The sequence below is a fragment of the Momordica charantia genome, assembly GCF_013281855.1.
Source record: "Momordica charantia cultivar OHB3-1 chromosome 5 unlocalized genomic scaffold, Mcharantia_2.0 BLBB01000005.1, whole genome shotgun sequence".
NCBI classification, from domain to species: domain Eukaryota; kingdom Viridiplantae; phylum Streptophyta; class Magnoliopsida; order Cucurbitales; family Cucurbitaceae; genus Momordica; species Momordica charantia.
Window position 1 is genome coordinate 10132155 of NW_028275163.1, and position 13346 is coordinate 10145500.

Genomic DNA, 13346 nt, shown 5'->3' on the forward strand with positions numbered 1-13346 from the left:
TACGTCTGTTGCCGCTTGAAAATCCATGAGGCCTTCGAAGACCTCAACATAGTCTTTTGGGTCCTTAGACCCATCATAAGGCTTTATTGTGGGATTTTTGAACTTCGGAGGGATTGGAGCCTCCAAGATGTCCGAGGTGAATGACGATTCTCCCAGGTCGCCATCATAGAACGAATTTTCTTTTTTCTCGCACCTAGCCTTCAAGGCTTCAACCTGAGCATTGAACTTGCTCTTTAGTTGGTCGAACTCCTCCCTTGTGATCACTCCCTCGGGAGTTATTGGGTTGTAGGAGGACTCGGCCTGCTGGTTGGAGCTTTTGTGTGAGTAGGACGGAGATCGTCCCTTTCTGAGGGACGAGCTTCTCTTTCTGTTGAGATGCTCGCAAAGATCGCCCCTTTGGTGAGTGTACCCTTCGTCCTCACATCCTTCAGGGTGCTCATCCTCGACTGGACCGAGGTGACGATCCCTTTGCTCGCGCATGTCATCGCGTGCCACCCGGTTTTCAGACCTAGACCCAGCGCCCGCAGCTTGCACCATCTCGTTGTACATTTCTTCCATGGTGCGCATCTGAGTGCGCATCACCTCCATTTCTTTCTGAAGTGCATCAAAATTCTCCTTTGTTGGAGCTAGGGCTGGTCCTCGAGTGGTTCTCTTCGAAGCCCCACCTTGGCCGCAATTGGCCTTGGATGGCTTTGGATGTGCTGGTGGCAGAACGAGCGTGGTGATGCGTGCCGACCTGCGGAGAGGTTCTTTCCCCAGGCCTTCATGAACCTGTCCCTCTACCACCTCTGCCCCGACCTCCCTCTGGCGGCCATCATTGGCCGCTAGAGCTCTTTGATCGGCTGTGTTAGCTGAGTTTGCTGGCTGAACCATTTTTGTTCACGTTCTTGAATCGGGATGACTTAGATCGTCCTTTCCCACAGACGGCGCCAAATGTTTATGCAAAGATCTGCACAACGATACTTTACGAACCTAGCTAGAACCCGGTCTCCGGTTCGACCTGAACACAAGAATGGACTTGCACAGGAGAGTAAACACTCCGACGCTCAAGTCAGTATAGGTCGGACTCCGTATTTAGTTCGAGGTGAGTTTCGATACCTGAGCGTAAAATGAGGCCCTCTATTTATAGGTGATGGATCCGACAGTGCTAACGACAGGCGGTTACATGTTTTTTCTCATGTCGGACCTGTCGGGTCCCAAGCAGATCGAACCCGAGTCAGGTCGAACTTCGGCATGCATTACTTAGCCTTTTTCCAATGGGTGACCCCGACCTCTTGGGCAGTTTCGAGGTGGACTTTGGATTCTTTAATCCTTGGACACCAGTAAGCGTCCTCCACGTGTCCTAGGTATTTTTACCCCCAAACAGTAATATTTAAAAAAATAAAACCTTGAAAATGGCTACCACATTCATCAACGTTTTAAAAGATTTATCACAACGTTTTTGTAAAAACGTCAGGATAACATAATATATCCCACCGTTTTATTAAAAACGTTGAGAGAAGTAACCTTATCCCAACCTTTTTATAAAAACGTTGGGATAACTTAATGTATCTCAACGTTTTATAAAAATGTTGGGGGTATTATTTTAAAATAAATTTGAAAGTTAGAATATTTTAAAAAGTAGTTTTGAAAATAGTAATATTTAAAAAAATAAAACTTTGAAAATGGCTGCCACATCCATCAAACGTTTTTAAATATTTCTCCAAATGTTTGTGTATATACCTTGGGATAATACAATGTATCCCAACGTTTAAAAAAAAACATCGGAGAAAGATAATCTATCCCATTTTAAGAAAACGTTGGGAGAAATCTTTTAAATTCATAAATCCCATCTTTTCCCAAAGTTATTATAAAATGTTGGGATAGGTTAGTTGGAAAGCGTGGGAGAGATTCTCCAATACCAACAGTTTGTTAGAAAACGAAGGGAGGAGGATAACTTATCCCAACGTTTTTTAAAAAATTGGAAGATATGATAATCTTTTCCAACATTATTTTAAAATTGTTGGGATATGTTGAAGTATCCCAACGTTTTAATAAACGTGGAGACTCTTCTAAAATTGCTAATTTTCATCCACCTGCGCCCCAGACTTTTTGTGAAGGTGCGAGAGATTTTAAAAAGAATTAGGAAAAATTTGATACAAAATTTGAATGATGAATTGTTATGTCTTGTTTTTAATTATTTTTGTTTTTAAACTTTTCCTAAAGGCATCTTTTAAAAATCTAAAAAAAATTATTATTATTATTATTTTAAGTATAATATAACAAAACTTATTTAGTAATTTATCTTTCAAATAAGTCCTGGATTCCACAAAAGTAATAATTTTTTTAATTACAATATAGTTTACTAGATTTAATCTAGTAATGTATTTTCAAATGAGTTGTGTGACCTCAAATTTAATTTGATAATATATTATCATTTAAGTTGTTTGAAATATTTGATAAGTTTTGAGTCAAGTTTTCTCAATTTTTAAGTTAAATATTTTTATTATTATAATAATATTTTTTCTACTTCGAAAGTTAAATACTTTTATTGTTATCTTAATTCAAAGTTTTTGAAATTTAATTTTTCTTTTGATTTAGATGATTGGGTTTTAAAAATTAAGTTAATCCATCAAATAAAGATTTCCAAACCTTTTTAAAGTGGTTCCTTTTAATACAAGGATTAGGAAAAGAAATAAATCTCTCTTATTTAAGGGCATTGACCATATCTTTGGTTCAATAATATTATTGTTCTCTTTTGGTTAATAAGAAGAAAAGAAAAGAAAAGAAAAGGAAAAAAGAGAGAGACAAATTAGCGCTTCCACCACCCAAGCCGCCACACCCCTCCCTCTCTCACGTGTTCCTCCTCCGGCCAACGATTCAGCGTTTTTCGACGAGATTTTCGAGCAGATCCGGCGACTCCCTTGCAGTGGTGCGGCGCTCTTCAAGCAACATTGGCGGCCACCCTCCTCCACGAACGACCGACGAAGACCTTCGGCAGCGGCTCAGCGAACGGTCGATTGCGGCAATTCTCCTCTACCCTCGACGGCGCGCCATTTCAGAGGTTTGCTTTCTGTAATCTTTATTCCGCATTCTAGTACATGTGATGTCGAACAGTGAAAAAAACCAGGAAATTAAGACATGGCAACCCAAGCAGCTAGTTCTTTCAATGGCAACATGAAGGAAATGTTTCTTTTCTTCAACACTTATATGCTTATTACTTGTCGGAAATGGTTGTGTAATGCGTATTTGTGTTCATTATATGTTAAAAAACTGGCTTCCTTCTTACTGCACGCCAACTGTTTGTAGAATTTACTCGTGAATTCTCTTTCCATTTATGATGCAATCAATTGATGAGATTGTGAAGTTTGACAATTTGTTTTGCTGTTGGATGTGCCATTAAGTTGTGCTTGAGGTTTTGGATGATTCATGAAGAAAAGTTTGTATAGTAGCTGAAGAAGCTCTTGATTTCTATTGCTTAAGTTACTTTGTCTGATTGACTCTGATTCTGTCTTCGGAGTAGTAGAAGAAAGGTCAAAGATTCTTTGTTGGACTTGATACCTTTATCCTTCAAGGATCCAAGGTTATGTTGTGAAGTATCCCACATTGAAAAGAAAAGGAAACTTAATTACTATGGTTTATAATAGACTTGACCTACTCTATTGCTAATCAGTTTTGCGATGGGGGAGATTAGTTAAGTAGGTCTCGATTCTTGCAAGAAAAACAAACAAACAAAAAATAAAAAAGTTGAAACTTTTATAGTAAATTCATTTGTTCTTGGGGAAGAAAATTATTGAGAAGGAAAAAATGAAAAGAGGAGGGATGTATGTGGAGGGGGTGGGAAGTTGGAAAGGATTGTTTGTTTGGTTGGACTGATAATTATAATTGTGGCCGATTCTCGAGTTGGGATGGATTTATTAGCATCGAGTTTTGTTGGTGTGTAGAATTTAAAATGGTTTTTATAACTCTTCAATTTACCACCTTCGTGTTTATTCTACCTCATCCGGATTTAATTAGGTGTTTACTCTAGTGAAGATGATGCTTTTAGATTTTTACAAATCCAATAGTGGTGAGAGAGAGTTATGATGATGATGGATGATTCCAGTCTGAGTTCATTAAGCATTTTGTTTCCAGGTGCTTGGGTTCTCATTGAGAATCTTGTGGGGTTTCAATTAGAAATTGTTAGTACTTTCAAATCCAGCGGTCGAAGATTTATATATTATGGTTTTCGTTGAACATGTGGAGTGGTATTTGATAATCCATATTTATAAGTTTGGGTTTTCTATTTTGTATTTAAGATTGATTTTGATTTTGGTATTTTATATTTTGGTATTTGACCTTGAAATCAAGTCTCTCAAGAATGCGGGGATTGAAATTAGCCCTTTTATTTTTTTAAATTAAATTAATGTTGCCAACGTTTTTGGTAAAGACTTCGATAAAACTGTAGATATATCAACGTTGGCAGAATAGTTGATCTGCCAACGTTAAAGGTTGGTATAATAGTAGATATATCAACGCTTTTCAAAACATTAGCATAATAGAACATATGCCAACGTATGGAAAAACGTTGGCAAAATAATAGATTTGCCAACATTTTGAAAAACGTTGGTAGATGGAAACTTTTACCAACATTTCGAAAAACGTGGGCAGATGGAAACTTTTGCCAACATTTTGAAAAACGTGGGCAGATGGAAACTTCTGCCAACGTTTTCATAACTTCGGCAACTCTGCCAACGTTTTTGTAAAATGTTGGCAGAAGTTTCCATCTGCCAACGTTTCTGCCGACGTTTAGGAAATGTTGGTAGAAAGTCAGCTCTACAACATTTTTTGAAGGTCGGCAAAAGTATTGTTTTGCCAACGTTTTTTGCTTTTCCAACGCACTTTTGTCGACTTTTTTGCCGATGAATATTTATCACTGGGAGAAACTACTCCCAACGTTTTATAGCGTTGGTAAAAATTAAATTCTTGTAGTGAGCGATTGTGCCTTCAATTTTTAATTAGTAACTAGAATTGTTGATTCTTCTCCGTCCTTCAATTTTGTGATTTTAATGACATTAATTGATGAATTTTGCAGCATTGGTCCAAAGATAAGAAGTACAGTATGAGGTGAAAAATGAAGAAAGAGCCTCCTGCTTTATAGTTCAAATAGTTTTTCTTTTTCCTCTTTTCACAACAAAAATTTGAGCTTTCCGTACCATCATTACTAAGTTCTTTTTAGTATGTCGAGAATGAATGATCTTTTGCTGCTTTATTATAGATGTTAGTGAAAAACTTCCAAGCAATTAAAAACTATCATACAATGCAATTTGAGAAATTTGCTAAAGTGCAGAATAGAAAGTAAATGACAATTGAAATGTAGCAGTAGAAAATCTATGAGTTTAGATATTCTGAGCCATGGAATGAAAATTAATACTTATCTATGGTCATGAACAACTGGAAAGTCATCATTTGGTGTTTTTTGGGAGGGGTTCTCTTTACCCAGCCCTAGGCTGTTTCTGGCCCTTTTGTTTATAATATATCAGTTTTTTATAAAAAAAATGGAAAATTGATGCTTGCTTTGAATACATGTTGTTTTGTTGGTAAAACGAGTTTATTGAAATGAGATCTATTGTACTGAAACTTAAGAAGACGTGTTTAGCAAAAGAGATTCAAATTTGTATGAGGTGGATGTAACTTCAGGTTAAGCAAATCTTTAGGTGAAGCTTAGAATGATTTTTTTTTTTTCTTTCTTCTTTTTTCCTCAATTTCCATTCTTTTATTTGTTATTGTTTTGCTGAATTTGAATGTTATTTACCTAACATGTTTTAATTTTCTCCATCAATTTTACTTCTTGCTATTTTGATCACTGATGGGAAAAGGAATTCTCAATGGCGTAAAAATATGCAACTTTTGGCACCAAATCTTCTATTAGTTTCCAATCTCTTCTGTTTGTTTTTTGAGTTCTACAAGAGTGTCAAATATTTTATTATCATTGACTTTGGCCATAATTGTTCTTATCATTGTTTTTATGTGCTTTGTACTCGATGGAGTTAATTTGACTGCAGTTATTAGCAACTACTATTAATCTTCTAACTTATTTCCATTCTTTATTTTAACTTATCCGTAGGCCTCAGTTGCTGGATATGACATACAAAGAGTGGCTGATCATGCTAATAATCTTGCCTATAAATTCGTAGTAACTTGACCAACTCAATGAAAGCCCTTGGAGTAAGCATATACTGACAGGTGTTCGATACAATCTTTGTAAGTTTCACTTGCTCATGAAAGGAAAATTAATTTCTTTGGTTGTTTTAAATGAATTGATAGTAGCCATTATTTCTCATATCACTGGTCAAGTTGTAAAATCTTGATATAAAAATTTTTGGTTCTTGAGTCTTGACCACTTGACCCGTTCCTTAAAATTTGTTATCTTGAACTTTGAATATAACTTCGTGCGAATTTTGGCCATCAAGGTCTTCTAATTAATTCCTTCTTATAATCTTGCTAGTGATTTTTTTCCATGATTGTCCATTCCCCTAGTATCTCTCATGTCATTTATTGAAGTACTTCTAATTTTGGACAGTATCATATAGAAATGAAATGAGAAATCGATTATCTTAGTGTCGTTTTTCTCCATGAAAGTGGGAGAATAGGAATGGCCGGATGGGAGAATAGTGAATTTTTCTCAATGCAATTAGGCATTTAGCGCTCTAACAGTTATGGCTGAAATACATACTTCAGAAGTAGTCGTTAAACAAGAATTTATACGTCTCTCGATCATGTTTACATTGGGAATCACTATTCTGATCACATGATGACATCATTAAGAATGTGCTCAAACTATGTTTTAAGAGTAGTTTTTCCTACCTTTTTTTTCAATAAGAAACAAGGGAGACTTTTATTCAAAGAGCCCAAAAAAAGGTGAAATACAACCTAGTGGACCTCGGGACAAGGTGTTTTTGTTTTGAAGGAGGATTACAAGCCTTCCAATCTAATCCAATAGTACAAGTCGAGTAATTACAAAAAATCTTGTTTGAGCACTCCAGTTCAAGGCTATAAACTGTACAAGATCGAAAAAGTATTCAAAATAGTTAGAACTTATTTTGTATACTCTTTAGGTTTGATTTTGTTGCTGATTGAAGCTCATTCTTTGAGCTGTTTTTTTTTTTTTGCTATTTTTTTTCATTCATCTCAATAGAAGCTCAGTTTTCATAATAAAAAAAAACCCCTTTACCATTTGTAACTGCTGAAAGCAAGGAAAGTCGCTCGAAAGTTGCTCTGCTGCTTTCATAATACCGTGAATTTCTTGAAATATTGTACACATTGCACCCAACTGCAGAATTGGTTCATGATCCTTTATTCTGTATTTTATGTAGGTATAATTATTCTGGCTATGGACAATCAAGTGGAAAGGTAAGGTGTCGTTTCTCCCTTCGTTCCAGTTTGTAAATTTATTTTAGTATTGTCAACCAAATATCTATTTATTTCGGATGTTCCTTTCTAAGGAAGTAACAAGTAATTAGTTAATGTCATGATGTATTTGTGCTTTGATATTTATAATTATTTAGATTCATTTTTCATGTTTTGGTGCTAGCTTATTTTAGGACTATTATCTAAGCCTACTTCCTTGAATGAGTTGCTGAAAAATGCAGAGAGCTTATCGGAGAACCATTTCTCTCCTCAACGAGAAATGTTCTGCATTGCTTTTCGCGAAAGCAAACAGCCCATTAATCTTCTTTCTCAGAAAACCGCATTTGTCTGTGTCTCTAATATGTTATCAGACGAATCCCAATGGTAGAATGGAATTCGGAGGATTTGGGCCTGTTTGCGTGAGAACGATTCCACATGACTCCACGGATGACAAAGACGCCGATGAATTTTCTGCCGACGTCGAAAAGGTGTACAGGATTCTGAGGAAATTCCACACCAGGGTTCCTAAATTGGAGCTTGCTTTGCAGGAGTCCGGTGTCATTTTACGCTCGGGTCTACCAGAACGAGTTTTAAACCGGTGTGGCGATGCCGGGAACTTGGGTTACAGGTTCTTTGTCTGGTGTTCGAAGCAACCGGGTTATAGGCATAGTTATGAAGTGTACAAAGCCATGATTAAAACTCTGGGGAAGATGAGACAATTTGGAGCCGTTTGGGCATTGATTGAGGAAATGAGAAATGAGAATCCGTACATGTTAACCCCCGAAGTGTTCATTGTTTTGATGAGGAGGTTCGCTTCCGCAAGAATGGTAAAAAAAGCAGTCGAGGTGCTTGATGAAATGCCAAAGTATGGGTGCGAACCTGATGAATACGTATTTGGGTGTCTTCTTGATGCTTTGTGCAAGAATGGTAGTGTTAAAGAAGCAGCTTCGCTATTTGAGGATATGAGAATTCGGTTTAATCCACATCTCAAACATTTCACTTCATTGTTGTATGGTTGGTGCAGAGAAGGCAAGATTTTGGAGGCGAAGTACGTGTTGGTGCAGATAAAGGAAGCAGGTTTTGAGCCCGATATTGTGGTTTACAATATTTTACTCGGTGGGTATGCTCAAGCAGGGAAAATGCGGGATGCTTTTGATCTTTTGGAGGAGATGAGGAGAGTGAATTGTGGGCCAAATGCGGCTTCTTATACAATTTTGATTCAGGCTTTTTGTAAACTAGAAAAGATGGATGAAGCAATGCGTATGTTTATCGAGATGCAAGGGAGTGGATGTGAGGCAGACGTTGTGACTTATACAACTCTCATAAGTGGGTTTTGCAAGTTGGGAAACACAGACAGGGCTTATGAAATCTTGGATGATATGATTCGGAAAGGCCATGATCCTAGTCAGTTGACTTATTTGTGTATAATGATGGCGCATGAAAAGAAGGAAGAGCTGGAAGACTGTATGGAACTTATGGAAGAAATGAGGAAGATCGGTTGCTTCCCAGACCTTAACATCTATAACACAGTGATAAGGTTAGTCTGGAAGTTGGGGGAGCTTAAGGAAGCTGTTCGACTTTGGGACGAAATGGAAGCAGGTGGGCTTAATGCAGGTCTTGACACATATATCGTGATGATTCATGGGTTTCTTAGTCAAGGTTGTCTAATTGAAGCTTGTGATTACTTCAAAGAAATGGTTGAAAGAGGTCTTTTATCTGCTCCACAGTATGGTACGTTGAAGGAGTTAACAAATGCTCTATTGAGAGCTCAAAAGCTTGAAGTGGCAAAAAACATGTGGAGTTGCATAACAACTAAAGGATGTGAGCTTAATGTCAATGCTTGGACAATCTGGATTCATGCACTTTTCTCGAATGGGAATGTGAAGGAAGCTTGTTCATACTGCTTGGACATGATGGAGGCAGACCTCATGCCACAGCCAGATACTTTTGCCAAGCTAATGCGCGGGCTAAATAAACTTTACAACAGACAACTAGCTGTAGAGATCACAGAGAAGGTGAGGAAGATGGCTGCAGATAGACAGATCACTTTCAAGATGTACAAGAGACGGGGGGAGAGAGATTTAAAAGAGAAGATCAAGGCTAAAGTAGATGGAAGGAAAAGGAGGGCCCGTAGATGCCGTTGGAGCGGAGTGCGGAAGAAAACTAAAGCTTTGTAATTTAGGAGCCCTTGTCTTGAAGAATGATTCATTTTGCAGTCTTTTAGACTTTCCATAGCGTTTTTCTAAACGTGTTGGTAGACGATGTTATTGAAAGCCTTTGACTTTTAATAGCGTTTTTTAATGCTATGCTAAATGATATAAAAAATTATTTTTTATTGCATAATTTCGATGTTATAAAAACCTTTTATAGCTTTATACAAAATGTTATTGTAAACATTTTATAGCATTAAAATAATGCTATAAAAATAATTTTATAACATTAAAAAAGGTTATAAAATCATTTTAATAACATTTTTTATAGCATCTAATAAATATTGTAATAGACTTTCCATAGCATTTTTTCCAATGCCGTGTTAGTCGATGTTATGGAAAATCTTGGATATTTTATAGCATTTTTTGTAAAGCTATGCTAAAAGCTACAAAAAAAAAAGCCATATTAAAATCCATAATTGTATTGTTATAAAAACATTTCTTAGATTGAAAAAATGTTATTGTCAACAACTAATAGCATTTACAATATGTTAAAAACCTTTTCATAATTTATAAAATACAAAACTAAGCTTTTATTTTTACCATTAATCAACCGTAGTGATGAATATATAAATTTTTTTGCAAAATCTTGCCCGACATTAATTTCATTCACCAAAAAAATATACCAAGAGTAAAGTTTTTCTCATAAGTTGTTCATTGAAAAAAAAAAGTACTGAAGTATACAAAATTTAATAAGTAATTGGCAAAAATACAAAATTCTCCTAAATTAAAGCAATACAGAGCACACAAAATATAATGGTGAAGTGACTTGTTGTCTCCATCCACATTCGTAAAGCCATTTGATCCACCTACGAAACAATATATTTGAAAATTTTGTCAAAATGAATGTTACAAATTCAAAGTCTTCTAACGACTACTGTGAAACTTTATACCAAAATTTATTTGCTAAAAGTAAGAAAAGAACTCAAAATTCATATACTCAACACAATAAAGTAAAAGAAGCTCCTCGAACTTGAGATTATTCGAACAATTAGCTATAGCAAGTAAAATTCTAATGTTATAACTCTCAAAGCTGGGCACAAAATAGCGCACAATAAACCATTGAATAAGTTGATTAGAGGTTTAACTATACATACCAACCTTCTTTTTATGCAAAAAAAAAAAAAAAAAGAGAGAGAGAGAACTTATGGGACTTGACGAGCCACCAAGCCTTACAATAGTAATTGACATGTTAGAGGGAGCAACACCATAACACTTGAAAGTAGAGACTTTAGCTAGTTATACTCTACCTAATATTTAAAAGAGGTCAAGAGAGATCAGCAAATAATGTGTAAAAACATTGAATCTCATTTCCTTGACAGCAACAATTGAAGGTCACTAATATACATCACACGTCAATGATTTCTGGCCACATTTCCATGAGAGGATTTTACATTTTTTCCATCAAACTTTTACCATATTGATCATTGTAAACAGTACCAATTTTGGCCAACGGCTACTATAGTTGGTATAGGACAGCAATAGCCAACGACATTTTGTATCAGAATATTGGTCTTGTTGGTAAAAGAATCTATCAAATAGTTTTCTAAAGAAAATAGCAGACAAGTTTTTAACATGCAACTTTCACCACTTCCTTTTAAAGGGTTAATAAAGATCCTTAATACACTTGTAAAAACTAAATCTACTTGAAGATCAACTATCAAAAATAATTTCTATAGCTGAAAAACTAATCAACTTTCATAGCATCCGAAGGTAGGAAGAACATCAAAGAAGTAAACGCAAGGGACTAAGTTAACATAAGTCCATCAAAACAGAATTTCACTAAAGGATTAATGTGGAATAGAATGGTAAAGATCGTACAACTTACCTGGTTAACTTTGTTTTCAGCTACAATTTTTATGCACTCATAGTTGGTTAAATACAGCTCCACTTCATTTGGCCATACATTTCGAAGTGTAAATGTCTCCCGTCATGTAACATCGTACCCTATTGGCAAAACATAAATCGGTATAAAAAACATGCCATATTTGATATATTAAATTGTGAAACAAGAAAAAAAAACATGCCATGAGAGTCTGTTTCCAAAATGAAAGGGAAATACTTACAAAAGTGCCATGAGAGTCTATTTCCAAAAAACATACCATTATATACTTGCAAAAATGCAGGAGATAAACAAGACACAATTTTTTACTCCAAAGCTGCAAATGGTTTTGGCACATAAGAAAATAAATGAGAAAAAAAGCTACAAAAATGTTCTTGAAATGGCAGAAAAACAACAAAATTTTCAAGTGTAGATTTTGTTTTCAATACAACTTAAAATTACTGGCAATCAAACTGTTCAACTTCTATAGACTTTATAAAACAACAGAAGATAAAGGATGGAGGGGGAAGTGAATGCTCAATACTAATTGACTAGTACTTTCTTTCTTGCAGCCTTCATCTCTTTCATCCTTCTATTATCTAAGTTTTTTATCATTTTTTTTTTTTGTATTGAGTTACTGTTCTTGATCATTGTTGTCTTAATTACTAAGCGAAAAGTCTCCATATACTCTCAATTACTGAATTTTTCATTTTATATCCCTTGACAGTCTAACTTCGAAAAATTACAAAATCCATGAAAGAAAATTAAAATGAAACAGCAACTCAGGTAAGCTTAACAACATTTCTAGAGGATAATAAAGAAAACCCGTTACATATGAAAAGAGTTCAATTTCTAACCATCACTCATGAACATTAAAATTTAGCTTATCAAGATTTCTATATGATAAAATTACCACTGCTCCGTTCAATCTCTAACAATCAACTAATGAACATTAAAGAGTCTTGCTTGGAACTTATGCATGAAGAATGACAGCATCAAATCAAACCATATCATCTTATTGAAGTTTCCGACCATTAAATGGAAACAAAAAACATAAAAAAACTATGAGTTTGGGAAGAACGGAAGGGCAAGTCTTCTTACAAACAAAGTCATAGGGGGATAGATTTCTACCAAAGAATGAAGGGGAAATAGTGTTAAAGAGTCTACTAAAAGGAAGCTCGCCCTCAAGATCATTGTGAGAAATATTGAACACGAGAAGGATTGGAAGAATATTAGATAACGATTTTGGAAGGCTTCTGTTGAGGTTGTTAAAGAATAAGTCGACATTTTGAAGATAAGAGAGTTTTCCTAACCCCATCGATATTGGGCATATTGAAGTTATTGTGTAATATCAACCTGTCAAGTTTTGACAAAGATTATAAATGTAACAAAGATGTTGGACAAAGTTAAAACATATTGCTTTAAGAAAGTTCCAGATTTTAACCGGCCTTTCAAGTACTTTAAAACAAAATAAAATGGGCTGATGTTATAAGATAACTACAACCCAATTCACAAAAGATAAAAATTCTGATGCTCCATAAACAAGTAGATATATAAGCAAACACCTTGTTACTTTTGATCTCTCCAAATTGCAATGCCATAAATGGTTTCTAAAACATATCAGTAAGCTTAAAATAAAAATAATTTCAAGAAACTAGTTTAAGATACGCTCTGAAAATGCATGAACATTTAAACAATCAAAAGTATAGAGGAAAACAAGGAAATGAAGCTTACAAAGTTGTAGGGAAGAACAATTGAAGTGAGAATTCCACACCCTATAAAATTTTTATCCAGCTTCAGCTTCATTAGAGGCACAACTCCTCCAATTTCCTTGAGAGCATTCAGCCGATTTCTACTCAAATCAAGAATGCTCGAAGCTTTCAGATCTCCAATAGTTTAAGGAATTGTACCAACAAAAGAATTCCTGGACAGGTTAAGAAACTGTA

General features: G+C 35.3%; 1 protein-coding gene and 1 long non-coding RNA gene across 4 annotated transcripts; one reads left to right on the plus strand and one right to left on the minus strand.

The window, feature by feature from the left end:
• The first annotated feature begins 2737 nt into the window (after positions 1 to 2737).
• On the plus strand, positions 2738 to 9711 carry LOC111020155 (putative pentatricopeptide repeat-containing protein At5g65820). Of its 3 annotated transcripts, none has more exons than XM_022296726.2 (4): positions 2738 to 3043; positions 6086 to 6222; positions 7335 to 7371; positions 7553 to 9711. In XM_022296726.2, the coding sequence occupies exon 4, from the start codon at positions 7605 to 7607 to the stop codon at positions 9543 to 9545; it is 1941 nt and encodes a 646-aa protein (XP_022152418.1). In that variant the 5' UTR covers positions 2738 to 3043; positions 6086 to 6222; positions 7335 to 7371; positions 7553 to 7604; the 3' UTR covers positions 9546 to 9711. The 3 variants fall into 3 exon arrangements, with proteins under 3 accessions (XP_022152418.1, XP_087979840.1, XP_087979841.1); XM_088123714.1 differs by having other exon boundaries at positions 7563 to 9711; XM_088123715.1 differs by having other exon boundaries at positions 2739 to 3043; positions 7611 to 9711.
• A 495-nt stretch (positions 9712 to 10206) lies between these two features.
• Positions 10207 to 13128, minus strand: LOC148211277 (uncharacterized). Its single transcript, XR_015790727.1, has 3 exons — positions 11645 to 13128; positions 11407 to 11525; positions 10207 to 10387 (listed from the first exon to the last, which is right to left on the minus strand). It is a non-coding gene; the product is annotated as an uncharacterized LOC148211277 (long non-coding RNA).
• Between the last annotated feature and the right edge of the window lie 218 nt (positions 13129 to 13346).

What these genes read in the sequence shown, in the direction of transcription:
- LOC111020155 (XM_022296726.2), top strand. Translation starts at nt 7,605, where the DNA reads ATGCAGAGAGCTTATCGGAGAACCATTTCTCTCCTCAACGAGAAATGT.